Consider the following 26,912-nt stretch of genomic DNA (forward strand, 5'->3'; position numbering starts at 1 on the left):
ATATCACTTAAGTATTAACAATAGTGTTAAGTACTAACTGAAGTTAGTGTGAAGTACTAACACTCAAGTACTAACTGAAGTTTGAGTGTCGTGTTAGGCCTTTACAGTCTTAAGTCATAGATATGTCTGTTCAAACAGAAGCATACTTTTTTGGAAGTAGAGAAAGGGGAAGGCAGAGCCTCTGTGTAGTTCATACTGGCATCAAACTTACTATGTAGCTCAGGCTTGCCTTAAGTTGAAGCAATCATTAGCTTCCTAGGTACTGGGGATCTTATCCAAGTCTTCATACATGCTCTACCACTGAGCCTCATTCCTAGCTCAGAGTCATACTTTCAAAAATAAAACAAGTCAACCATTAGATACTTTATAGTGATATTTTATTATTTACAAAGTTAATAAGAGAGAGACTGAGTTGCTTTGTTACCTAGACTGGCTCTGAACTTTTGGACTCAAGCAATACTCCTGCTTCAGCCTCACAAGTAACTGAGATTCAAAGCACATTGCACTGGCCGTGATTTTTGTATAGCACATTTATTTATGTTGTAATAGATTTCTGGACCAACGGTAAGCGTGTCTTCTACTCTGTTAGTCTTGCTGAGGAATAGCAGTACATATGGGGAAAAGCTGAAGAACTGATGAATCATTGCAATTAGGCACAGAGTTCTTTTGTTTTGAGTTGTAATTTTGGTAAAATAAGTAGAATGTCAAAGCTGGTAATGGAATAGTCTTCAGATTACTGCATACAATAATGTGTAATATAAGGAGTTTGAAGATCAAAACTGGATGGAGAGTCCTGACTTTCTTGGAACTAACTCTATAGACTAGGTTGGCCTTAAATCAGAGATCCACCTGCCTCCCATCTCCCCAGTGCTGGGATTAAAGGTATGGCCCCTCTACCCAGCATTCTCGTTTTCTAATAAGATCAGAATATTTTGCTGGGGTAGAGAGATCCTTCTCCCTTTAAGTGCTGAAGGGATTCTTTGACTATAATGCTAGAGGAAACAGAAATGAAAATGAGCTTGTTAGTCATGGTGCTTATCAGTTCCCTGAGTGACTTCAAACATTGATGCAGAACCAGATGCTTGGGAATTCATGTCTTTCTGAGCTTTATAGTCCTGGTCATGAAAGTGTCCTTCTACTCAGTGAAATCCTGTCTCAAAAAACAAACAAACAAAAGAACACCTGGACAACTGCAGGGTACAAGTTCTAAAAGGACATTATGTGCTACTGGTTACCCTTCACAACCTGAAGGCAAGACCTTATTATTGAAGAATGACTTACATTCAGAAAAGGGGGAAATTGAGCTGGTATCTAACTAGAAACTTTACCACTATTGGAAGGTACTATAAATGTTACCAGAGGAAAAAAGTAATCATCGATCTCACCTAGCTACAAACCCTACCACCTCCAACAGCAACCTGCCCGCAAGATAATGCTCGTTGAACAGTGGCACGAATTTATAGAGGTAACCAACCACTTTTTAGTTGGACTTAAGGTCCACTTCCTGAGATATAACTCACACCTGATACTGTTAATGTCCCCAAGAATGAGAAACTAGTTGGGTCATGGGACTAGGGGCAAACCTGCTACTATTATTCTGCTAAATGAATATACCAATGAAATGACTCCTAATGACATAATGCTATATCCATAGGTCAGGGCATCACTCAACCTTCTTCAGAGAAGCTTCCTACAGTAGATATTAATTAACACAGAACCCATAACTGGACAGTGTGCAGACAGTGAAGCCCTGAGTCCCAAATGCAGTGTCTGTCAAACCCTTCCCTTCAAGGATCAGGCATCTATGGTGAAGAGTAGGTGGTGGATGACTCCACAGAAACAGCATCTTCCAGACACTAACAGGGCTGATGCACATGTGAACTCTCAAAGACTGTGGCAGCACACACAGAGCTTACAAAACCCCAGCACAGAGAAGTGGTCACAAAGTCCCACCCAGTCAAGAAGCTGTTTGCAGTTGATACCTGCTGGGAGAGGGGAAATTGAGTTTTCTTCAGAGAAATGACACTGGATATATAGTGCACACTCCAGGACAAGCCTCATGTCCTTTCTGTGTTTTATCTCCTTTTTCTCACGCTGGAAACAGTCATGGAGGCTTTTGAAATGTGTTGCTTCTTGCCTTTAGCCTGGCTCTGTGCAGGTGCCCACTAACTATTTGTATATAACCACTAGCTTCCAGAGGGCTGTTGAGCCATGTGGTTTCTCTAGCTCTGTGTGTAATGGAGACTGTGCAGTTCCACTTAATATGCCCTCCACAAGTATAAAACACAAAGTACTTTATTGTGCACAGTATCCATTTTGATAGAGAAAATCAGTATTTACAACCCATAGTTTTAATTGTTTATGTCTACTTAATGGAATCCTAGCTAAATATGTAAGAATTTCTGAGATTAATATAAATATCCAATGAATAGACGGAACATGTTCTATTCATAGGAAAATACAAATTAAAAAATTCAAAGTAAAACACCATTGTTCAACTACCAACTGAGCTGAGTTTTAATAAAATGGTAGCTGTAGTGAAGAAATGATTCTATCCCATACTTTTGATAGTAATAGAAATTTAAAAGCTTTTTTTTTTTGGTAATAGAAATTTGAATAGTAATTTTAGAGATCTTAGGTATTGATACTGAAAGTGAAAATAATCTTTAGCATCATATCCACTTTAAAATTTTTACTTAGGGTACTCCTATATTTTCTTCCTGTACTGTGGCTTTTGGGAATTGAATTCAGGTTGTCAGGCTTGTGTGGCAAGCACTTTCATCCTTCGAGTTATCTTGCTGACTGATCCCCGTTTTTTAATGTTAGTCTGTATGTGTATGTATGAGCATATGTATTCATGCTGGGCATGGTGGTGCACTGGGGAGGCAGAGACAGGCCAATCTCTGTGAGTCTAAGGTCAGCCTGGTTTTCATAGTAAGTTTTAGGTCAGCCAAGACTGCATAGTAAATTCTGTCTCAAACAAATGACAGGAACAAACTAACAAGACAAAGGATAATCGCTGAATTGTTAACTTTATAATAAAGAAGAAATTGAAAAATATTCCAGGGATCCATTCATAGGAGGGAAGGCAAACAAATTATTATATGTTTTTAGTAGGGAAAACTATGGCATTATCAAAAAGTAAAAACTGGGGCAGGTCTTCATGTGCAATGAAAGAAAGCTTTCTTTGATGTAGTACGCATTGGAAAAGATGTATTGGGAAGAGGTTTGTATTTGCTGTGATACCTGGAAACTATTGATGTTTAGTATTTTTCCTCCTCTTTAAAAACAGCTTTTGGAGATTAACTGGACAGGACTGACTAATCTGCTGGACATCCCTGGACTGAAGTAAGTCTTGTAGGTCTGGTTGCAGTGGCTGCTGCGCTCTGCCTTCTCTCACTGCCGTCACTCTGGAAAGGATGGGTCAGAATGGAACCTGAATGTGAAGTTTCTGACCAAAGCCCTGGAAGCTTTTCTCCATTCAGTAATAGTTAATAAACAAGGAAATTGTCCTGGAACAGGCACATGAGTCACAGAGTGTGCATTCCCTGTGGGAGGGTCAGATGAGTCACTGTCTGTACGTCTGAAATGGTAGACTAGGAGAGTGCAATCTGTCCTACAAAACTTACTTTTTACTGTTTTTATTACTTTATTTGAAGGTTAAAATGCATGATTTATTAGTTACTATTTACATTTGTTTCCAGTGGAAATATTGCTAATCTATGGATTTTTATCCTTAAATAGCTTACAAATTCAATTCTAAAACTTTGATTTCAGACTATTTTTTTTCCTATTTCTATATACTTGTTTATGCCCCTGAAATGACTGCTAAAACAAAGTTTTGTTTCATTATCAGTAAAAAACAGCAGCTTTAATAATCTGAGACATAGTCACAAATAAAGTGGAGTGTGGTTTACCAGGTTAAAAAAAGTACTGTTATTGTTAAAAGGTCTGTGGAGAAGAAAGTACAACTTAACTGTGCCCTGGCTCTTTCCTCTTGGAACAGAAAGTATGTAAAATTTCCTGCTCCAAAAATAAAAAAAATAAAAAATAAAAAAAAAATTAAATAAATAAATAAATAAAATAGAAATCCAGAAAAAAAAAGAAAGTACAACTTTAAAACGTTTACTAATAAGTTCATTAGAATCTTGATTACAAACAAAATACTATTTTAAATTGACACAGGTAGTTTTTTTTTTTTTTTTTTTTTTTTTTGCAGTGCTGGGGATTAAACTCAGGATTTTGTGTTTGCTAAACTACCAGCTCCCCAAATGATACTTTTTAAAATAATAATAATTCAGTGTGGAAACAAAACCTTTAAAATTCAGTGCTGTCACTCAGCTGAGGCATGGATATTACCCCCTGCTCTAAGCCGACTGCTGTTCTAGCACTTAGACATAGATGGGAATAGCATTCTCACAGCTTTTCTCGGAGCTGAAGCTGCAGCTGCCTTGGCAGCTCACAGAGCATTCTTTGTGAGCTGTCAGGCTCAGGCAAGTGTTGATGCCAAGGAATATGAGCTGTCCATACAGTCTACATGCAGGTGAGTCCTAGATCTTGTCTTCAGTCAGACTGTTGCTGTGTGCAGCAGCCTGTTCTGTAAACAGCAGCCTTTCCTGCTAGTTGTAAAAGAGACTCCAGGTTACCTTCTGTGTCTACCTATCTCGGACAGGTTTCTGCGGCTTTAACAGCCAGGTTTGAGTTCTGTATATGCCCTATGAAGAAAACAAGAAATGTTCAATCCCTTGGACAACCCGCCCCCCCCACACACACACACAATGAATGATGGATGTAGCTGTATCCCACATAAAGAGAGAACTTTCCCTGGAAATAACAGTGCTTGCTGGATTTTATTAGCCAGATGTAAGCAACAGGTGTCTGCGAAGGTTAATGTAAGAGTGCTTCTTCTACCTTGCCTTTCTTCAGCATCATAGGAAGACTGAGGTAAAGCTAAGTGATCATCTCTCTGCTCTGCAAATGACACAGTATGAGCTCTATAAATGGCAGTGTGGTGTGGACGGATATGTCCTGCCCCTCACAAAACTGTAGTCAGTCTGAAACCATTTTATTCACTACGGACTGTACAAAATCATAGTAGACACACATGTGAACTTGTACATTTCATTTGCACACATAACTAGTTTCATTTTACTCAGTTATAATGTAAGCAGATTCTTTACAGTAATATCTCCTAATGTGTAAATCTTATATGTAAGTATAAACTGTATTATAGTATATTATATGTAGAATTAAATCATTACAATACATACTTAAAAGGCTTGGAGAAATAGTTGATAACATGCTTGCCATGCATGAGGACTTTGGTTTGATCCCTGGCACTTATATTAAAAGCCAGGTGTGGTTGCATGTACTTATAATCCTAGCACAAGGAAATGATGGGGCTCACTAGCCAGCTACTTTAGCCTAAAACTTGAAACTCTTGGTCCCAGTGATTGGCCTTATCTTAGCAAGATGGAAGGCTTCTGAAGAACAACGCTAAATGTTGACCTCTGTTCACCACATGGAGGCACATGCACAAATATGCACACATAGCTCTGCGTGCACACACACAAATACATGCTTAAATATATGACACATATAGAGATAAATATGCATACATGTTATTATACATATTAAAAGTAAGCTATCTATGCCATAGTAGTAATATATAGGGATGTCCCTCTAAAATACAATGACATATTTAGATATACTATATATAATTTATGTGTAATTATATACATTTGCATAAAATATATTATTCTTTATGATACAAATTTTATGTAATAAAATATTAAATTGGGACTGCTGATCTTCACACAAAGATTTTCTATTAAGCCTGATATAGTAGTGCATATCTGTCAGGAATCTCGGTACTTGGGAGGTAGAGGCAGGAAGATCTGAAGTTCAGTGCCATCCTTGGCTACATAGCAAGTTTGAGGCTAGCCTGTACTATGTGAGAACCCTATCTTAAAAGGATTTTCTGTTGCAAAAATCAAGTATACAGTAAACCTTATGTTAAAAATATTTTTAAAAAATAATATTTAATAACTGAGCCTGGTATAGTAAAATCTTACCCAGGCTTTGTAAGATGAGTATATAGGTTGTATTCGTAGGCTACATTCGTGTCATGGAGTCATTACAAAGTAGGAATTATGTCTGAATCAGTTCACTGTGCTGTAAAATCCCTGTTAGGTTTCAATGAAGAGCTTCTACTACATCAGAATGTAGAAGAGGCGAGTCAGGGTCAGGGTCAGGAGAGGCAGAAGCCAGCGGTGTGAGTAGGAACAGTGTTGACAGGCAGACTTGGGAACCAGTGCCTGCAAGAAAAGTTGTGGATGGTTGGATGGACGCTGGGTAGGGGTCTGGGAGCAGTGTCCACACCTAATAGTATAGGGTGCTAGTGAGCCTGCCTAGGGTATTGGCCACAGTGATTGCTGGGACCACTGTCTTCTAGGCATAGTGCTGCCAGCTGAAGACAAGTACTGTGTTATCCCAGCTGTGAGCAGTGAGATTCTTCAGGACACCTGAGTTAGGTTGGGGTCTTCTGTTTCAGCCCGTGTTTCAGTATAAACAAAACAGTTACTTTGAGAGGAAATGCCAAAGGTAAGGAGTGTGTGTGAAAACTGTGTGGGATCCTATACCTCCTCACAGAGGAGTAGGTGCACAGTGCCTGCCAGCTTTACATCTCCTCAGAAGTATTAATAGCAAGGATCACCTGCTGCCTGCTGATAGGAAGGATGGTGCCGTGTATGATTGAGTCCTTTCTTTTTTGTAAACCGAAAGTCTGGTAAAGAAAGGTCCATATCTTGTTATCACATGTGCCTCGCTTTTGCTTAAGTGATTATGATGACAGAGGACATGTTTGCATGTGTAATTGCATATATATGCTAGTAACTTTACACCAGAAAGCACTGGCAGCAGTCACGGTTCTGTTTAAAACTCGGGGTTCTAGTAAAAGTTTAGAGTAAGGAAGCTTGCATGTTTCCAGAAGTACTGTCATATACACATTGTTTAATTCTCGCATCTCCCTTGAAAACAGGCAAAAGTAGATATAAAATGCTTTCCGGTAGTCTTTAATTCATTTTACTGAGTTTGCTATGTAGTGATATAATAGTAGGTCAAAATTATTATTCAGAATTAAAGTATTCAGTATTCAAAAGAAAAACAACTAAATTGTTTTACTTCCTTTGAAGCAGTATACAACACTAAAGAGAAACAATATATGCATAAACATGAGATTGGTTCATGAATGTTTACTGTTTTATTCTCTACAATTTTATTTATGTTTGGAGTGTTTATGTCAAAAAACAAATGTAAAGAAATGTATCTTAAGTCTATGATTAAACTGTAAGAACATTTGAAAAGTTGTTCAGGAAATTATGGAATGGAGCTAGAATTTTATGTTGTGTTACAAAAATAAATTCTGCCCCATAGTTACAACAGCAGTGTAGCTGAAGCATTATAAGTACTATTCTGGAAAAGTTAGGGAACTCCCACCCCATACATGGGATAGTATCGAGGCAGTGCATGTTTGTTGTTAAAGGTGACAGCAAACATGTATATATATAAATATCTGATTGTTTGTTCTCCAGGGAACTCCCACCCCATACATGGGATAGTATCGAGGCAGTGCATGTTTGTTGTTAAAGGTGACAGCAAACATGTATATATATAAATATCTGATTGTTTGTTCTCCATCTCTCAACTAACAGTGGTTTATCTGATACTATCATTTTGGATATAATATCAAACTATCTGGTGCTTCCCAATCGAATCACTGTTCCTCTTGTCAGTGAAGTTCAAATAGCACAGTTGCGGTTTCCCATACCAAAGGTAAGCGTGCATTTGTATTCACTAGAATTTAAACACATACTAGGACCTTGTTAAGTGCAGGGTGTTTTTTTGTTTTGTTTTGTTTTGTTTTGAGATGGGGTTCTCTGTGTAGCCCTGGCTGTCCTGGAACTAGTTCGGTAGACCAGGCTGACCTCGAACTCACTGAGACTCTTGCTACTGCCTCCCTAGTGCTGGGAATAAAGGTGTGTGCCACCACCTCCTGGCCTAACCACAGGGTATTAATCTTTAGACTTTCCTTGTCTTTCTGAACAGCTATCTTTCCATTGGTGTTAATACATTGGTAGCTGCTCTGCACTCCCTTGGAGATGTATTAGGGAGCCTCTGACCCTGAGGCTGTCCAGAGACTTCAGGAGTTCTTACGCTTCAGTCATGCTCCTTCAGGGTACCAGTAGGGCTTAGTTCTTCAAATGTAATCACAAGTCATAAGGGTAGCAGTGAAGGTCAGGCAAATGTTATCTCAGAAGGTATATGCTATATTTGTTTTTATGGAGCTATAGTCATTCTCATCAACAAAATGGGATGGGACTGCTGATACAATAAAAAGTCTGATATGATGATGTAGCTAAGTTTTCTCTCAGACATTGGGATGTGATGATTTCTGGAGTTGCTTAATATTATAGGGTAACTGTCTTAGTCAGTAAAGTTAGTCTTGCTGTAAAGAGAGACCATGACAACAACTCTTATAAAAGAAAGCATTTAATCAGGACTGGTTTACAGTTCAGAGGTTTAATTATCAGCATGGCAGGAAGCTTGGCAGCACACAGGCAGAATTGGTGCTGGAGAAGGGGCTGAGAGCTCTACATCCTGATCCACAGGCAGTAGGAAGAGAGAGCTACTGGGGCTGGTTTGGGCTTCTGAAACCTCAAAGCCCACCCCTAGTGACACACTTCCTCCAACAAGGCCACACCTCTTAATCCTTCCAAATAGTGCCGCTCCCTAAGCCTGTGAGCCTGTGGGAGCCATTCTTACTCAGACCACCACAGTGACAGAAGAGGCACTGTGTAACAGCTGCACTGAACAAAAGGCAAAAGCAGAACTCTTGAACTGAAGTGTTGATGGCTGGGCCTTAGTTTCAGCTTCTATAAAATGCGGAACATAGAACTGGGTCATATGTCTATGGAGTTGCCTTGAGCAGACAGAACCACTGTAGGCAAAGGTGAGGCCTGGCCCTTGTCATTAGAGATGCAGGTCTGAGTGTCAGCCATTTGCTGTGGGTTCACAGAGGTCAAGGATTATCTACAGTAAGGAATAGTACTGGCACATTCTATACATTCTTCTACACATTGTACACTAGAATGTACACATTCTAGTTTGACTAAAACAGAAGGAGGTAAGATGGTGCCATTTTAATGGGTGTGTTGTCAGTTTTATTTCCTAAAGTAGAGATAGCATTGCCTTGATGCCCTTTACTTTTTCTCAGATTTCAACAATACAAAAATTAGTAAACACACATGACTATATAGACACACACACCACACACTGCATCTATACCAACCCTTCTTTTTTTTAACCTCTCTTTGATGCTGAGGCTTAAACCCAGGACCTATATCCTCAGACGACTCCTTATATTTTTTTTAGGAAAGCACACTCCATTTAATTTGATGATAAGATTATGTTGTTCTAATTCAACATGATACTCTATGTGAAAGAAAGGGAACTCGCGGGGGGTGGGGGGGGGGGGGGGTGGCCCACACGCCTCTAATCCCAGCACTCGGGAGGCAGAGCCAGGCAGATCTTTGAGAGTTTGAGGCCAGCCTGGGCTACAGAGCAAGATCCAGGACAGGCACAAAGCTACACAGAGAAACCGTGTCTCGAAAAACCAAAGAAAGAAAGAAAGGGGACTTATTCTTCTAGGATACAGGTATCTCTTTTGTGTATTAAGTACAATAAGCACTGGAACTGGCCTGGATCTAGCTACCTTCCTTCTCTGAGCTTAAAGCCAATGTTGGGAAAAGAGGTGGCCACATCATCTCAGCTGTAGTCATATGAAACTACAGACAAGAATCTTATGGTGCTTTTAAAATGTATTCATCTATAAAGAAGTTTGTCTTGTCCTGACAAGCCAGGAATATTAATTAGCCTGTAATTTTTTGGGGGGGCCGGGGGGACTGGTTTCGAGACAAGGTTTCTCTGTGTAGTTTTGGTGCCTATCCTAGATCTCGCTCTGTAGACCAGGCTGGCCTCGAAGTCAGAGAGATCTACCTGGCTCTGCCTCCTGGGATTAAAGGTGTATGCCACTGCTGCCCAGCTAGCCTATAATTTTTTAAGCATTTGAAGGAAGAGTATTATTACCTAACAAACTTTTATTTGCCATAAATGAAATGAGTATATATTTTTCTCGTACAAATAGGACAGTTTTTGAGAACTTTTTTTTTTGATGAGCACTAGATATTTCAAAGTTTCAGTTTCTTCCTCTATAAAGTAGGATTAATGAGTATTTTATAGAATTGGTCTAAAAATTGAATGGCATGGTTGCTGAATAAGAAAAGCTTAGTAGCAGGTTTGATACATCATATCATGTTAGTTATTACCTACTTAGTCTCAGAGTGTAAGATTTTTGGTGAGCCTTGTGGCCTGTGTTAGTGGTTTCCGGGGAATAGGCTGCACTGGGACCTCTGCAGTCAGTGTTCCCCTATGGGGAATGCTCAAGCTCTCTGCAGGCAGCTGTGTGGCTCACTTCGTTCCTGCTGAGGAGTCCTCGTCCATCAACAGTCCTACGATCCAGAGGCATGACATACTGTTCTCCCTTAATACTTGTTTTTTGAGTTCTTCAACAGCTGAGCTGGGTACACACTATGTGTCTTCCATTCTCCATAGCAAATAGTCTAAGTGGTTTGCTGCTCTTTTCAGGGTGTCCTAAGGATTCATTTTATTGAAGCTCAGGATCTCCAGGGAAAAGACACCTATCTTAAAGGCCTTGTCAAGGGAAAATCAGACCCCTATGGAATTATCCGAGTGGGCAACCAAATCTTCCAGAGTAAGATTATCAAAGAGAACCTTAGTCCAAAGTGGAATGAGGTATATGAGGTAAGCAGTGGGGCAGTATCTGAGTAAGGGCTCTAGAAGTCTGACTTCATACCTTGAACACAGAAGTGTGGCTAACTTGGACCACTGTTTAAGTTTTTTAATTTCCCATTTATGGGAAATTCTACACTTTGTCTTCTAACACAAAGCATTCTTTTGTTATTTTATTTATTTATTTATTTATTTATTTTATATTTATTTATTTTAGGTTTTTCAAGATGGTTTCTCTGTAGCTTTGGAGCCTATCCTGGAACTCTTTTTGTAGACCAGGCTGGCCTCGAACTCACAGAGCTCCAATGGTCTCTTCCTCCTGAGTGCTGGGATTAAAGGTGTGCACCACCACCGCCAGCCACAAAACATTCTTATAATGTGAACAAATGAGATTTTTTTTTTTAAAGCATTAGTCATATAAAGCTACCGCAGTGATTAATGGCAATATATTTTCTTAATATAAGCAAGTTTGTCTGATTCTAAAATATTAGATGAGGTTAAAACACGAACATGAAAGTATACTGTTTTATACATGTTTCGTTTACTCTATCTGGATATCTTTACACCTCCGTGGATAGGTGACTGCATGGTTATTGGCTTTGTTTTTGTTTGTTTATGTTCATTTTTTCTCTACACTTTATTTCCTTTCCTTGAGATGTGATCTGTGTGTATCTCAGGCTGGCCTGCAGTTCATGATCCTCCTGCTTCAGCCTCCAGAGTGCTGTAATTGCAGGTGTGCACCACCACACCAGCCAGGATCTGCCTGACTTCTAATAGCCCTTCCACTGAATTCCTTTACTGCAGAGGCCTGGGCTGCTAAGTACAGTACTGTAGCAGTATTCTTCAGGTGCAGTGTCATGTGTAGCCTTAAATTGCTGGAACCAAAATTGGAGGCTTGTAAAGGACAGAGTTGTTTCGAGAACAGTAGTGCATTGTGCCTCTTTCTTGTCACTCTCTGTCCTCTGTCCCTGTCAGTCCCTTGTTCTTTGAGTGGCTAAGTGGCTGATGGCTTTCCAAGGTTAGCATCTGGATGGAGCCACTTGAGATCTTAGGGCTGTTTCCTGCATCTTCACTTGGCCTTAGGCCTTAGACAGGCCTGTGGGTGACTTCACTGCCACCTTATTTCAGGGCCTTGTGCTTGGCCCACTGATAACCATAAATCATACCCAGCAGACTTGTTCTGTGGGCAAGTACTTTAGAATGGCCCAGTCATCAAGGAGTATGTGTGGTCTGACAGTAAGAAAGTACACTTTAAAGGGCTGGCTGTAGAGAAAAGTACATAGTAATAATACTTGTTATAATCACCATACTTAGTACTTGACTGTGGTAGTAAACTGGCACTAACTACTAACCGTTAATTTTCAGGCTTTAGTCTATGAGCACCCTGGACAAGAATTGGAGATTGAACTCTTTGATGAAGATCCAGACAAGGATGACTTCTTAGGAAGGTGAAGAAACAACTTGGGAACACCCTTCTAACCACTCTCACTGTTGCAAGCTTCAAATTCATTTGTTTACATATAGTACATCTGAAATGGCTTTTACGTGTGCCATTTATTTTACCGGATGTGACTACAGCACTAGGGCTGATTCTACCAGCCAGTTAGACCATGCAGCTAGAGGGCCAGCCACTGTGTAGAGCCTCGCCTTGTGTAGGGAGGTCTATAAATATTTCCTCCTGAGTTGTAAATGTGGGCTTAATTTTAAGCTTTCTCAGTTTGCTAGGGTATAGTCATTTACATTGTTCCCACATATTGGGACAGTGAATACTGATTTATTTACTTCGGTTGAAGAACTAATGTAGCTGTAAAAAATGGGCTTTAAAAATACGCTTCTGAGGCTAAGAGATGGCTCAGTGGTTAAGAATGCTTGCTGCTCCTCCAGAGGACTGAGATTCAGTTCTTGGTACCCATGTCAGATGGCTCACATCTATACAGCTGCTTGAAACTCCAGCTCCAAGGGTCTTCATACATGCTTATAATCCCAGCACTGCAGAAACAAAGAATGTATCCCTGGGCCTTATTAGGGCCAGACTAAAATTACTTGGTGAGTTCCATTCCAGGTTAGTGAGGTACCTGGTCTCAAGAAAACAGTACCATACCTTAAGAAAAATAAATGAGGTTGTCCTCTGGCCTCCACACCTGTGCTTTCACATCTTCACACATAATGAATGGATATGCAAACACACATCTACTACATATCTATCTAATTAAGGTTATTTAAATGATTTTATTGTTAGGAGGTGGTGGAGGATTAGATTATATTGGAGAAATAAGTATGGCCTTGTGTGTCATGCTCTGACTTCAGAATCTCTAAGACCCATGTGTTGTGCTTTGTTGTAACTTCAGAATCTGTGACTGTCTACACAGCTTAAGTAGGACCAGGAACATGATCAAATCAAATATGCTGTGTAAGCATGTAGATGGGAGGTCAGTAAAGCAACTAGGAGCATGTTGTCATTGACTAGGGCTGAGAGCAGACTGATTAGGAGATACCTTCAGAAGTACAAGTAGAATAATCCTTCTTCCACATTCCCATAGAAGTGGTGCCATGGTTAAATTAGAGTAGGATTGTTTGGTGGTAATAAAACCTACTCTCAGACCTGCTTATGGACATGAATGATACAGTGTGGACTTACAATTCATTATGCAAATAACTGAATCCAAGTGATGACTGTGCACCAAGGGATAACATGTAAAAGCCCATTAGCTAGCCAGGCATGGTGGTGCACACCTTTAATCCCAGTACTTGGGAAGCAAAGGTAGGCAGATCTCTGTGAGTTCAAAGCCAGCCTGATCTACATAGTGAGACCCTGTCTCAAACACAAAAAAATCAGCTAGGGCTGGGGAGTTTAGTGTAAAGCACTTGCTGTGTAAACATGAGAATCAGAGTTCAGACCCAGAAAATGCCAGAGGAGCATGGCAGTTATCTATAATTCTAGCACTTGGATGACAGAGACTGGGCATGCCCAGAACAAGCTGACTAGTTACACTAGTCCTGTCAGGCTCTGAGTTCAATTGAGAGATACTTTCTTGATGCATGAGGTGAAGAACAGCTGAGGAAGACTCCTGATGTTGGCTTCAGTCCTGCACATGAACACGCACACACATACATAGTCAGTTCTGTGCTCAATATTTTGACCACAAAAATTCAATCCTTGTCTTTCTTACTTGCCTTTTGATTTTCTTGGGCATATATTATAGAAAGCCTTGAGGAAAGCAGCTTATGTTCTGGTAAATTGTATAGCATATTTTGTATTTCTAGAGCTCTTTTCCATATATATAATACTCAAGGTATTTCAGTTGGAAGAAGTATGTTTCTGTGTTCTAAATTTTTTTTTATTGTTTTATTCTTGTAGTCTTATGATTGATCTTATTGAAGTTGAGAAGGAGCGCCTTTTAGACGAAGTAAGTTTTCTCTGATTTTGGCCTACTTTAGGAACACTCTAAGTACCTCTTGTATGCCAGAGTCACTGTGGCCCACTGCTGTTGCCCACCTACCCAGTGTGAGAGCCCTAGCTGCTGATACAGGAACAGTATTTGCTTTACAAACCTTTGACATGAAAGGATATAGCTAAATAGTAGTATGCTTGCTTAAAATGTCAGGAAGTGTGGGTGAGCACAAAATGTAAAACTGACTTATAGACAGACTGTAATACCTTGGAGGCATTAGGGCAGAGATGTGTAAGAAGCTCACAGAAATGGAAATTTTCACTGTAGTTAGAGTGAATAGCAGAGATTCACAGTGCTGTCAGAATGTAAAAGATACCTGTAAATGAACTAATAATTTGCAGCAAGAAGACATTACTTCAAACAGGGATAGTGATCCATAATTCTATAAAAATAAAATAAAAACATAAAGGAAAACAGTACAGTAGCTTCCAAAAGACCAAAAGATGGGTGAGACTTGGGTAAGAGAAGCCTAATTAACCAAATCAGTGTTGGGACTTGGCTGCTTTCACAGCAGTACTCGTTCCCTCCTGGAGTGCTTATCATCCATTCCAGAGAGTTTCTTGTACATCTGTTGGGTGCCAGTCACTGAGCACAGTGGTGAACAGGATAGATGGAATCCTGCCTTGTGGCAGTTCCTTTTTAACACTGAGTGTTTGATGACACAGCTTTGCACTGTTTTATTCATTGATGTATAGCTATGAGTAAAAACAAGTACCTTAACTTGTTTGATTCTGCCATTCAGTATTTGGGAATTAGTGTTATTCTCTGTTGGCCTCTTCATTCTATGTGAGTCCATATACAGAAACTTTGTTAGTGCTAGACAGTACTAGAACACTTGAACTTGTATGTGATAATAGTACTCGTTACATCATAAGGGTTTTGTTAGGGCAGATGGATCTCTGAGCCTGGTCTCTGGCTAGCCCTGGCTCTTGGAGCATGAGGCACAAATTAATAAGTGCACTCCTTCAGTGCCAGTTAAGAATTGGTGGTGCCACAGTATCATTTGAAACAATTTTGAAACATTTTTAGACTGGGTTTGATTAGAATCTTTTATTCAGAAACACTTTGGCTGAATTTGAACCTTTCTCTTCAGTGGTTCGCTCTGGACGAAGTTCCAAAAGGAAAGCTGCATTTGAAGTTAGAGTGGCTCACACTGATGCCAGATGCGGCACACCTGGACAAGGTGCTGTGCGGTGTCCTCCTTCGTGACTACCTACTCCTGATTGTTAGGACCAGTCTCTCTGATTGTGTTGGTACTTGCTTAGAAAAATTATACCAGTAATTTTGATTATTATGCCACAAGTCACCACAGTAGTGAAGGGGAATGAAAGTATAGAGAATACTATTTATAGGTCATTATTCTTGTTCTGAGACCTTTAAATTTTGTCCTTGCTTTAGCACGGGGATTTGGGGAGCTACATGTCCTCCTAGTGCTTCATTTTAATTGATTTGTGTGGAATAGCAGTCTTGTCATTTGGGAGACATCAGTTCAATTCTTCTTCTGCTGTGTCTGTTAGATTATTTCTTCCTTTCATTTTCCTGAGTACAGTCAAAACAGTGTGCACTCCAGTAGACACACACCCACTGATACTTTTTTCTCACCTTGCAGGTTCTGGCAGACATCAGAGCTGACAAGGATCAAGCTAATGATGGTCTTTCATCTGCACTGCTGATCTTGTATTTGGATTCTGCAAGGAACCTTCCGGTAGGTAGTACAGAGCTAACTCCTGGGAGTGCTTTCCTGACTTGGAAACTACTACTTTGTTCAGCCACAGAGTATCACCTAATCTTGTGTGGCAGAAACAGAGAGGCACAAGGTAGCATTTGCTTTGCACATGTGTATTTATATCTAATTATTACAGCCTAGTTGCCTCAAGGTGAAAATTGTCTCTTCTTAGAAAGGGGAATAAATGAAGCAGCCCTGATCACAAACCCTAAATGTGTCTTAGCTGTAACACAGGAGTTTGTGAGCTGCTGAGCTATGACTATCCTCAGGGTTTAAGGTGGAGCATCATTGATACCACCAGGTAGGTATACTGACCTTCGGGCACCTGGGACACTTCCAAGTGAATAAAGATACAAACAGTGCCAAATCATAATAGTTAGCCTAAAAGCCTGTTTATTTGCTTGCATTAGATTATTTTGGTTTTATGGGGGAAAGTATAAAGTAATCCGATCATTTAGGGATAGTGAATCTTCCGCTGTCCTGCTGTAAACCCTAATCGGTAAAGTAATGTTGTCCTCATATAAATGTTACATTTTGGGTAACTTTTTGGGTGCCTGTGTGCTTGGATACTAGGGCATTTCTCTATGTCATTTGTCAACAGCCAGTTTTGTTGAAAGAAAGATCACTGTCATCAGTTACAGGAATTTTACCCACCAAGATTGTTAATTGCATAATTCTCCCTTCCTAATAAATGCTCAGTCACATAAGTGCATTTGTGAACAGACTCCAAACAAAAGCAAAGAAGCATTTTGCTGACCCTTTTCCACAGTCTCTCTTGGACTTTTATCCTGATGGTTTGTGAAATTGCATCATTTAGCACCTTTTAGTTTTTGAAAATTGTATATTTACTTGAGCTTTGTGAACAAAAAGGAAATAAATATTCTTTGTGCATTAATACAGTTTATTTCAACTTAACAACTGAAATATGATTGAGCATTTTGTAATAGGAACATATAGTTGTCTCTTTGCCAATACCATATCCTTTATTTTAATGAAAGTTCCTTGTCTAATTTTTAACTACTTAAGTTCTTACATTTTTCTTGAAGAGAAATCTTTTGACCAGTCTTTCCACCTAAAGTCAGTGACTTTATCTTTTTATTTCTATTTGGGAATATCTACTTCATTATTATTTAGCCTTTCAATATAATTCCTTACACAGTAGGGCTTTCTGCTTTTGACCACAATAAAGTTTGTTATAAAATGCCTGATAGAGGTTTATTTGTCAGGCTACTAAGATGGCTCAGTGTGTAAAAGGCACTCACTGCCAAACCTAGCCACCTGTGTTCAATTTCCAAAACACACATCATGGGAGATAAGAACTGACTCCTTTGGGTTGTCCTCTGACTTCCACATGCATGCCCTGGCAAGCCCTATACCCCAAATAAATGTAAAAACAAAATATTATAAAAGAAGTGAATTTGCTCCATAGTTTAGATGTAGAAAACAGTGATATTTTAAATGGGAAAAGGGCCTGGGCTTTTCTGTGGAGCTGTGTGTTCTGTCACACGGATTTGAAATTCAGACAATGTCACATAATCTCAAGAGACAGGGAATGCACTGCTCTTCTGTTCCAAGGGTACCTTGCTCACAATGTGCCGTGGCTCATCAGAGGCAAAGGGTCCACAGAGCCATCCTTGCTATTTGTGGTGTTAATCAGGAGGCTTTGTTGGCCAGTCCCTGTGTCCTGGGACCCTCTGACTCTCTGCACCGTTTATTTGTGCTTCTGGTGTGTGCCCACTGACCACAACCCGCCATTCTTTGCTTTCTCTTCCTGTCTCCACTTTCCTAAGAGTATCTACGAGGGAAACTTTGGGTGTGGCTACTTAAAAGAGAGGCGAGCGTCGGGACTAGTGTTTTGTGAGAATACTACCTCAGTCTATAGAGCACTATTTGTGAGTCCTCCAGCTCCTTCTTCTGTGTTCAGTGAAGACTGCCCAAGTGTGGCCTGGAACTTCTGTGCAGTCTGCTCATTGGAATGATGTGCATGCTATTTTCATTTTCTTGCATGACTTCAGTTACCATGTCTTCATTTTATGTTGGTTTTGTCAAATGTGACTCTGCTTTGATGTTGGGAGTACATTTGACAAGAGATGAACTAACCTGAACTAACTCTACTGCTGCTGGTCCAAAAAGTGTTATAACGAGTCCTCTGAGGGAAAAACAAAGTCATAAAGTTAAAGTTTAAAGTTGATTTGGGGTTCATCTTGGGAAGAGACATATAAACATTGCTATAACTTTCACAAAACTTTCCTAAATCTACTTTTCCCCTCTCGCCAAGGAGAGCAGCATTAGAACTTGGGCTGTCTTCCAGTCCATACTGTCCTAGTCCTCTCTGTCACTAGTCATGGTCACAGGAAACCAGAAGTTCACCCCATCTCTGTGAGAGCCTGCTTCTGCCACATTTCCTCTGGAGGAAAAGAAAACCACAGCAGGTTCATGGTTGATTTCTTTTCAGGAACTTAAAGGAGTTACCTGAAGTAAATAATTGGGAATTTTGTTTTGATTTCATCCCATTTGCTCCCATAGCCTGTCTGGGTGCTTCCTCTCCTAGTGCAGTACAGGGTACTCTGGTGGCTGCTGGGTTCATTTCCTCTGGGGACATAGAAATTAGTGTATAAAATCACCTTTCAGATTTGTATTATAACTAGTTAGATTTCTAAAGACCACTTATCCCTTGAATCTAATAGTGAGTGACAGGGCTTTGCTCTTTTGCACTTTCCAATTCTGTTTACACAGGCTTTCCACGTGTGTCCTCAGTTTATTCTTCTAAGGATGGGTTGTGGGGTAACATACTTAAAAATAGGTATTTAGCCTTTTTTATAGACAAGAAAAATCAGTACCCTGAAGGATAGGCAAGTTACACTAGTAACTAAGCGGCACCTTGATGTCCCTAACTCTGCACTCACAGCTGCTTACAGCCTTTTTAATAAAAAGTCAAAAGGAAGCTGGTGTGGAGGGGTGTCCCCTATAACCCTTGCATTGTAGAGGTTAAGGCAGGAACATTTCTGGTTTCAGGGTTGTGACCCTGTCTCAGAGACAGAAGTCAAAAAGGAGGACAGTTAGAATGGCAATGTCAGCCAGTCCATACCATCACCTTAGAAAACGCTTTGTGCTTTTGTTTCCGAGGTAAGATGTCATCACAAACTCCTAAGTGACAAAGCCAATCTTCTGGTTAATTTGCCAGTCTGTCTCCAGTAACCTTTCTAGGTCTCTTTAATCTACAACTGCTTCCTTTTGCAGAAATAAAATATTTTTGAATCGGATTCTTGAGTTGCTTTGTAGTTCTGATGTCCGTGGCCAGACTCAGAATTCATTTCCTTCATTGTCCAAGTCACACTGAGCTTTATAATTAGGATATGCACACCACATAAAATGTTCTTTGCAGTACAAGTATATACTTACTTACTTTTTACTTACTGGTTTCTAGTGGAAAATAAAATTAACTTTCTCAGTCTTTCCTATAGGAAAAGCTTGTTTTTATAAATAGCTGCAGTCCATGGCTTTTTTTTACTTCCCACCTATTCAGAGCATCCTCAATTTCCATTCCATTATTTTCTTCTATACTAGAATTGATTTCCTTTCAATGTAGACGCTTAGAATTTTTCCCTCCTCTAGCTTCAGCTTGACTATGTTCCCTGACTTTAGCATCCAGCGTTAGAATATTAGGCTTACTTGGTAGTGTGTGTTGAGCACTTTGCAGTAGCCACATAGACTGTAAGGGGTCCACTTGTACCTCATTTATCCATATTATCATTATAGGCATTTCACAGATAGAAAATAAAAATAACACCAAGGACATAAGTGACTGAGACTTCACCACTGTAGAATGTTCACTGTTCAGATGCTCTTAATTCTGTACTGGAGGTGATCTGAGATGAGTGGTATTTTCATAGTGCTTACCTTACATGTATGACCATAACCATGTAATAGCTACCACTGAGCAGACCCTTAGGGACAAAAATACTTTTTACAGGGAATTTTAGCTTTTGTTTATTTGAGACAGGGTCTCATATATCCCAGGCTATCCTGAAACACTTTATATAGCTGAGGATAACCACTGAACTTCTGATCATCCTGCCTCTACTTCCAAGTGCTGGGGTCATAGGTATGGACCACAATTCTAAGTTTATGAAATGCTGGGGTCTGAACCCAGAGCTTCCTACATACTAGGCAGATACTCTCAGGTGGCCTATATCCCTAGTGCATGGTTCTTGATGGGGGGGGAAAAAAAAAGGACAGGTGCCACTGTCTCCAGAGTGATAGTACATGGTACCTGGGGCCTGACTTCTGAACCTTACACCTGGACACCTGACCCAAGTATTTCAGTGACTAGTCTTCTCACCTGCATGCCATGCAGTTTTCTGTGACCTCACACAGCTGTTCTTGCATTCCTGATTCACACTGCCACTGTTCTCTTTGTTTCTCAGTAATTGATGCATGTTAGAATAACGAGTGCATTGGGTCCAGCTGTTTCTAACCAGTGTGCACTTCAGGAAAGGTCCTTGTCACATCTAGAGAGCATCAACCAAGCTCCCTCTGAACCAAAAGGCATTGTTTCAACTCCTTAGGGAATACCTTGTCTGGGCTTCACCCAGAGATAGAGACAGTAGGTTCTGAGTCTTTGAAGAGCCCTGTAGGCTGTATGAATAGTCTAGATTTAGACCCACCTAGTATGGCTGGAGCCTGGGTAGGTTCTTTACCTTCTCACCTGCCTCCTACCATGGAGGAGAATTGGAAGATTCTCCATCTTCTTTTATACATCTTGTTTAATAAAACATTAAGAAAAAATTTAATTAAGAATCAAATTCAATATGCCATTTTAAATGAATTAAAATTAAAATGACAAAAACCTTTAACCTCAAATGTTAATTCTGAAAGTTTCCAAAACAAAACAAATTGTCCATTTGAGAATGAGCAGACAACTAACTGAAAAAAATTCAGTCAGGAAGATATATAACCTCTAACAGTAGAATGTATTTAAATCTAGGAGGAACTCTTAAAATGGCCTTGTTGGCCTGTACTTCCATACCTGGGAAGGATGGGGAGTCCAGGGAGTTGGCAGAGAGATAGGCTCCATCTCTGGATGATGCTATACCAAGAAAGCAGGTCTTAGAAGGCATAGCAGTGGTGTGGGCTGCGGTAGGTGGGACCAGATCCAGCAGTGTGGAAAGAATGCTCACTGCTGTGCTTCACATTAAATCTCTAATTGTGGTGACACTGGGGTTTCAGGCAAAGGACAGTAAGCAGAGCCTTTCCTAAATCACATTCTTGATTTCTGCAAACAGTAAAGTCAGGTGGAGAAGTGAAGTATTACTGAAGATGAGGAAATGTGTCATGATATTTTAGATTATCAGTCACTCTAAGGTAAAAATCTTGAGCATAAAGGCAAATTTGGCAGTTTGTATGATTTTTGGTCTGGTTTAAGAATTCATTTATTCTCATGAATTTTGGTGTCATTAACCTTACATAAACTCCTCATTGCATGTCTTATTAACCCTTGGTGTGTTCATTTTCTTCTGACCTAAAAGAGTAACCCCTTAGACTTTAACCCCGGTGTCTTGAAGAAGTCTGCAGTTCAGAGAGCTTTAAAGGTAAACAAAGTGTTCCCTGGAGGCTGCAGTGCTAATCAGACATATTGAAAGAGATGGTATTTTGGCTTTCTTAAGTGTGTGGGCAGGTCACCACCCACTCTAGTTAATAATTGATTACCCAGTAGAAGAGATCTGACTTCTGTTACCCAAGAATTTGTATTTAGAAGAAATTACATCAACCAAATAAATTTTAAAGCTCCAATTTGAAGTTTTAGATTTCATTCTCTCTCTTAAAGCCAATGAAATGTGTTTTGTTTGAATTTGAATTTGTGAATGGCAATCTAAAAGTTCTATTTGAAATCTTGACCAGAATTTCATATTGTGATTGAAAGATGTACCTTGCAAACTGTTGAGTGCATACTTAAGGAATTGCCTCTTCCAATATGTTGAGTAGGGCCTCACTGAATCAACCTCATGGCTTTGGTGCTGTGGGCTTGGGTGATAGCTCTTTCCAGAAGGTTCAAATTTTATCAAATGAGGTATTATTGAAAACTAAGCTCCACTTCTCATCATGACAACAGCTTGTGTTCTTTGGCTAAATTGTTGTTTTGTTTCTTAATTCATCTTAATTGCAGTGAGAGGCAGGGGCATTTTAAATATAATTGTCAAGAAAATTCCAAAGAAATAGGAATAGTTTACTTAGGTTCATCTAGCAAAATAAGACCCAAAATTAATCCATTAGTCTAAAAACGAAGGAGACTGTCAGTGACTTTTCTATGTCATATTTGTAAACCTTACTATGACCTGTACTAAGGAGATATGGTGTAGTTTCAGTAGGGCCTCATACCCTGAGAATGATGTTCGTAACATGACTGAAACAACTATGCTTCCCAGCATAGTGGGGACCTATAGCAACTTAGGAAAGGACGTGTAGCAACACTCTTTGCTCACCGTTATTCTGCTGTCTTGTTGGCCAGAAGTCAGGAAGGAAGGCTCCATAGTCATGTTGCTCATCGTTGTGATTCAAAGAGAATATTTAATCCATCCTGCTTACAGGATGGAAGTAATATCTTCTCCATTGGATTAGTAAGTAAATTAAAATATCACATATAAAAGTACACAATAGGTAGGTAAATAGATGTGCTATAATTATCTGGTTTAACACATTAGCTCATGTAAGCCTAACAACAAGTCCTATAAATGGTATTGTGCCTCTTTTGTAGACATGGAACCTGAGGCTCAGACTGATGAAGCAAAGGTCTCACTCAGTAGTGAAGAATTAAAGAGAATGAAATTTAAATTCAACAGTGTAAGGTTATATTTTTAGGCATCATATCTATAGTTCATTAAATTCAACAGTGTGACCTAAAAGACTATATTTTTTATCATAGTTTGTACCTTTGATGTGTAGTGCTATAATTTAAATGTCTGTCACAGTATAAAATTTAATGAATGGTTTAAATACCTTATTTATTTAATCTAAAACATCATGTGTGCTAAGGCACACCCTTATTCTATAAACCACTAAACAAGATTGTGAAAGTGCCAGCTAAGCTTTGATTTATTTTATATTTACTGAAATTTTAGACATAGAATAAGTAGATTTTAGTGTGTCATTCACATACACACATCAATGCACAAACTGATTAAGGCAATGACAACTGGAAGTTGTTCAGAAGCAGGTTTCTAGTGTTATCAGTTATAAACTTCATTCTATTTTAAAAACTATTAGAAAGAAGGGCACCTTAAAGTTGTAGATGCATTAAGTCCTTAATACTGAATGGCCCCATTTTCACAGATACAGGCTGAATATTAGTTAGGAATAAACTCAACTCCTATATCAAAGACCCAAGGTAGATGTATGTGGCTTCAATCAGTCTGATTTTATGCCCTACAACTGTAGTTCGAACCTCATAGGTAAGAATGGGCAAGGCATGCCCTCCTTGAAAGTCAAGAGTTTCTTAGCTAGACAGAAGGGAGAGGTGAAGGGGCATCCTTCTTCCCAGCTCAGCTGGGACTTACACTCAGCTCAGATTTAGGAATCCTAATATCAAAGAAAGGAAATGAGTTTAGGGAAAATCAATTGGCTTTGATATTTTTAACGGTATTTATTTCATTTTGCAGAACTCATTCACATCAAAAAGATGAACCAGGAAATAGATTATCACAGTAGGTTTGGGTTAGTCATATTATTTGAATAATCAAATGATTTTGACACCTATTTCTGTCATTGCTGTAGTGTTGAGGATTGACTCTAAAATTATTTAACTAAAATACTTTTTTGTGACCCTCTAATTACATTAACACATTTAACACATCTTTTTGTGGGGCTAAGTTATAAATAAACCTCATGTCACATATCTAATGTGTCTTACCATGTTTCTTCTATCAGCTGTCTGCTAAAGTATGCTTCTTGTCAATTTTTTCTTACTTATCAATTATTGAAATCATAATTTATATCTGCTTAATTCCATGCGATTCTAAACTGACATTTATTCTCCTGGTGATAATTACTTAGCAGCCGGTAAGCAATATCCAATATCTGATAACTGTATTGACTTGAACAGAGGATGGTGGTAGGCTCAAGGTGTGGAGCTATGCATCTGAAACTAAAGCCTTACACTATAGCTGAAGAAGTGTTCTAAGTGAACATTCTTTTACACTTGTCTCTTATTTATTTATTTAAATTCATTGCACTTGCTACATTTTTGTTATCCTCCTAAGTCAGTTTTGAGAACTGTAGTTAATACTAAAATTTTAAATTTTAAAAGGTTGCATTTCCCAAAGTAGCTTACTTTTAAAGTAAAAAGTTGGACATTTCAAACTTGTGTGCAGCCTGGCACAGGGACTTGTACCTATAGTCACAGGCACTTTGGAGGCTTAGGTGGGAGAACCCTCATGCTGCAGAGACCCACACTGGCCAAGCAGTGTTGTCAGACCCTGTCTCAGCTGTTTCATGGTGGGCATAATGAGTGATGATGGCTCAGGGCTTGCTTAGCGGTTGTCTTCTACTTTCATTGTTCTTCTGTGTTCCCTGTGTCTAAAGAACCAGTGATAAAATAGAAATGACTCCTGATATCAACCGTAACTTCATTTTCAGTGCGACCCGTTTCAAAGGTGTTTATTTATTTTATCTGGTTTTGTTTTTGGATAGTCAGGGAAGAAAATAAACAGCAACCCAAATCCTCTTGTCCAGATGTCAGTTGGTCACAAGGCTCAAGAGAGTAAGGTAAGAGTTTGATGATTTCTGAGATTTTCTCCACGTAGCCATACTTGTCGCTGTGCCCAGCAAGTGGTATCCAGGTGTGTGATGTGTAGGCAACAAGACCATTGCTTCCATATGAAACAGTCATTTCATAAATACTAACTGCTTAAGTTATTAATTAATAGACGCATTGTTTATTTTAAATAATATAAAAAATACACTACAGATATACTTTTGTTTGATTTCATGGGGCGAGATATGGAATTACTTCCCAAGCTTCTTTTAAGTACTTAATAATTATTTAGTTTAAAGTTAACACATTGTACTTCAAATTCAGCAAACACAGGCTCAAGAATGCAAGAAGGTATTGTTATATGTTCTTTTTTTTTTTTAATCAGGAAATAAAAGTTCAGAAATTACAAACAGTTATAAACCATTATTAAATCTTAATTGTTAACCCTTTAAGACACAGGACTATGTGCATGTAGTTCAGTGCCAGGCACCAAGAGTGAGAGAGCTGAGAGCAGCAGAGCAGAAGGGGTTTTGGTCTCTGGGCAAGTAGGCATGGATTCTGTGTCGACTCCTTTCCTGGTGGACCTCAAAAAGCTTATGTTTCACTTTTTGAACAATTACACATTATTAAGTACATTACCCAGTTAGTAATCAGTGTAGTCAACCACCGGATGCTATACATTCATTAAACAAGTAAGCATTGTCTCAGTAGTCCTCCATAGAAAATACTGGAGAATTGATATTGGACTATTTCTTACAGATTCGATACAAAACTAGCGAACCAGTGTGGGAGGAAAACTTCACTTTCTTCATTCACAACCCCAAGCGCCAGGACCTTGAAGTTGAGGTATTTTATTGCATTTTGTGCCTATATTTTGAAATATGATTGATACAAATTAACTTATATTTACAGTTTCCAATTAAGTACACAGTAAATGGGACCCATCACTACAGTCAAGAAAGAGAAATTCTTTGTTATGGAATTATGTTTGGTTATAGAATATAGTTATGAGTCACAGCTCTGCCAAACCCATCTGTAAGTCAAGTTAATCTTCATTTAGACTATCAAGAAAGGGTCATGATTCTTTTTCTTCTTAATATTTAGCTGCATAGTTGTTCAGCACACTGTTGAAAAATTACTCTTTCCTATGTATTTAGGTTAGTGACTTTATCAAAATTCAGGCCCACTATGCAGTCTGCTTCTGGAATGCTTTCTGCCCTAGGTTCTGACTAACAATATTCTAGCACCACTGTCTGTTACTGTTGTTGAATGAGTACATTTTAAAACCAACTTGTATAAGCCCTCAAACTTATTTCTCACAATTGTTTTGACAAATTCTAAGTCTGCATTCCATGTGAAGTTTAGTACCAATTGTAGATTTACACAGAGAACCTACTTGATAAGAACTCCATTGACATTCTAGAACCAGTGGTTGGAATTGGCATCTCCACAACAGGAAACATTCCAATCTGTAGAAACATTGCATTGCTTTTTTTCGTGGAGAGTCTTTCATTCTCTGCATTGTTGTATAGCTTTCTGTGTTCAGTGTAGATCTTTTACACATGTCAAACTTATCCCTAAACATTATAACTAAATAATTTCTCATGATATTGTGAGTGATCTTACTTTACTTCCCTACTTGTAATTGAAGACAGGGCCTTGTTCATTCCAGACAAGAATGCTACCAATTTTTCTGAGCTACTAAATGTCTCCTAATCTTGTATTTTTGGCTTTTTTGTTAATATATATAGACAGTGTGATGGATTCCTGTAATCCCAGCATTTAGGAAGCCAAGGCAGGAGGATCATAAATTTAAGACTAGCCTGGCTTAAGTGCTTTTTGTGAGATCTGAGTTGATTCTCAAAATCTATGTAAAAAAGTCAGGCATGGTGACGCTAGTTTCTAATCCCAGCTCTAGGGAGATGGAGACTAGTAGATCCTTGGAACTCACTGGACAGCTCAGCCTAGTCTCCTCAGCAGGTCCGAGGCCAGTTGAGAGACACTTGTTCAGAGAGGCAGAGGGAGAGAGAACACATAGTTGATTTCTATATATTGGTATGATCTCATACAACTTCACTAAAAATGGCTTTCTCTTTTTTGTTATTTGCTTGTGGGA

The 26,912-nt window shown here is 39.1% G+C and overlaps 1 protein-coding gene across 4 annotated transcripts in view; it reads left to right on the forward strand.

Moving 5' to 3' along the window:
* Esyt2 (extended synaptotagmin 2) overlaps positions 1-26,912 on the forward strand; it is a 100,010-nt gene that overhangs the window by 60,670 nt on the left and 12,428 nt on the right. The window contains exons 7-17 of one of the 4 annotated variants that reach the window (XM_036205603.1): positions 3,293-3,348; positions 7,713-7,833; positions 10,705-10,881; positions 12,235-12,317; positions 14,228-14,276; positions 15,415-15,504; positions 15,931-16,026; positions 17,838-17,939; positions 21,576-21,638; positions 24,733-24,807; positions 25,556-25,642. In XM_036205603.1, coding sequence (XP_036061496.1) covers positions 3,293-3,348; positions 7,713-7,833; positions 10,705-10,881; positions 12,235-12,317; positions 14,228-14,276; positions 15,415-15,504; positions 15,931-16,026; positions 17,838-17,939; positions 21,576-21,638; positions 24,733-24,807; positions 25,556-25,642 — 999 coding nt within the window. The remainder of the gene's footprint in view (positions 1-3,292; positions 3,349-7,712; positions 7,834-10,704; positions 10,882-12,234; positions 12,318-14,227; positions 14,277-15,414; positions 15,505-15,930; positions 16,027-17,837; positions 17,940-21,575; positions 21,639-24,732; positions 24,808-25,555; positions 25,643-26,912) is intronic. The other 3 variants (XM_036205604.1, XM_036205605.1, XM_036205606.1) reach the window with 3 other exon arrangements.

The sequence above is a fragment of the Onychomys torridus genome, chromosome 14 (genome assembly GCF_903995425.1).
Source record: "Onychomys torridus chromosome 14, mOncTor1.1, whole genome shotgun sequence".
NCBI lineage: Eukaryota > Metazoa > Chordata > Mammalia > Rodentia > Cricetidae > Onychomys > Onychomys torridus.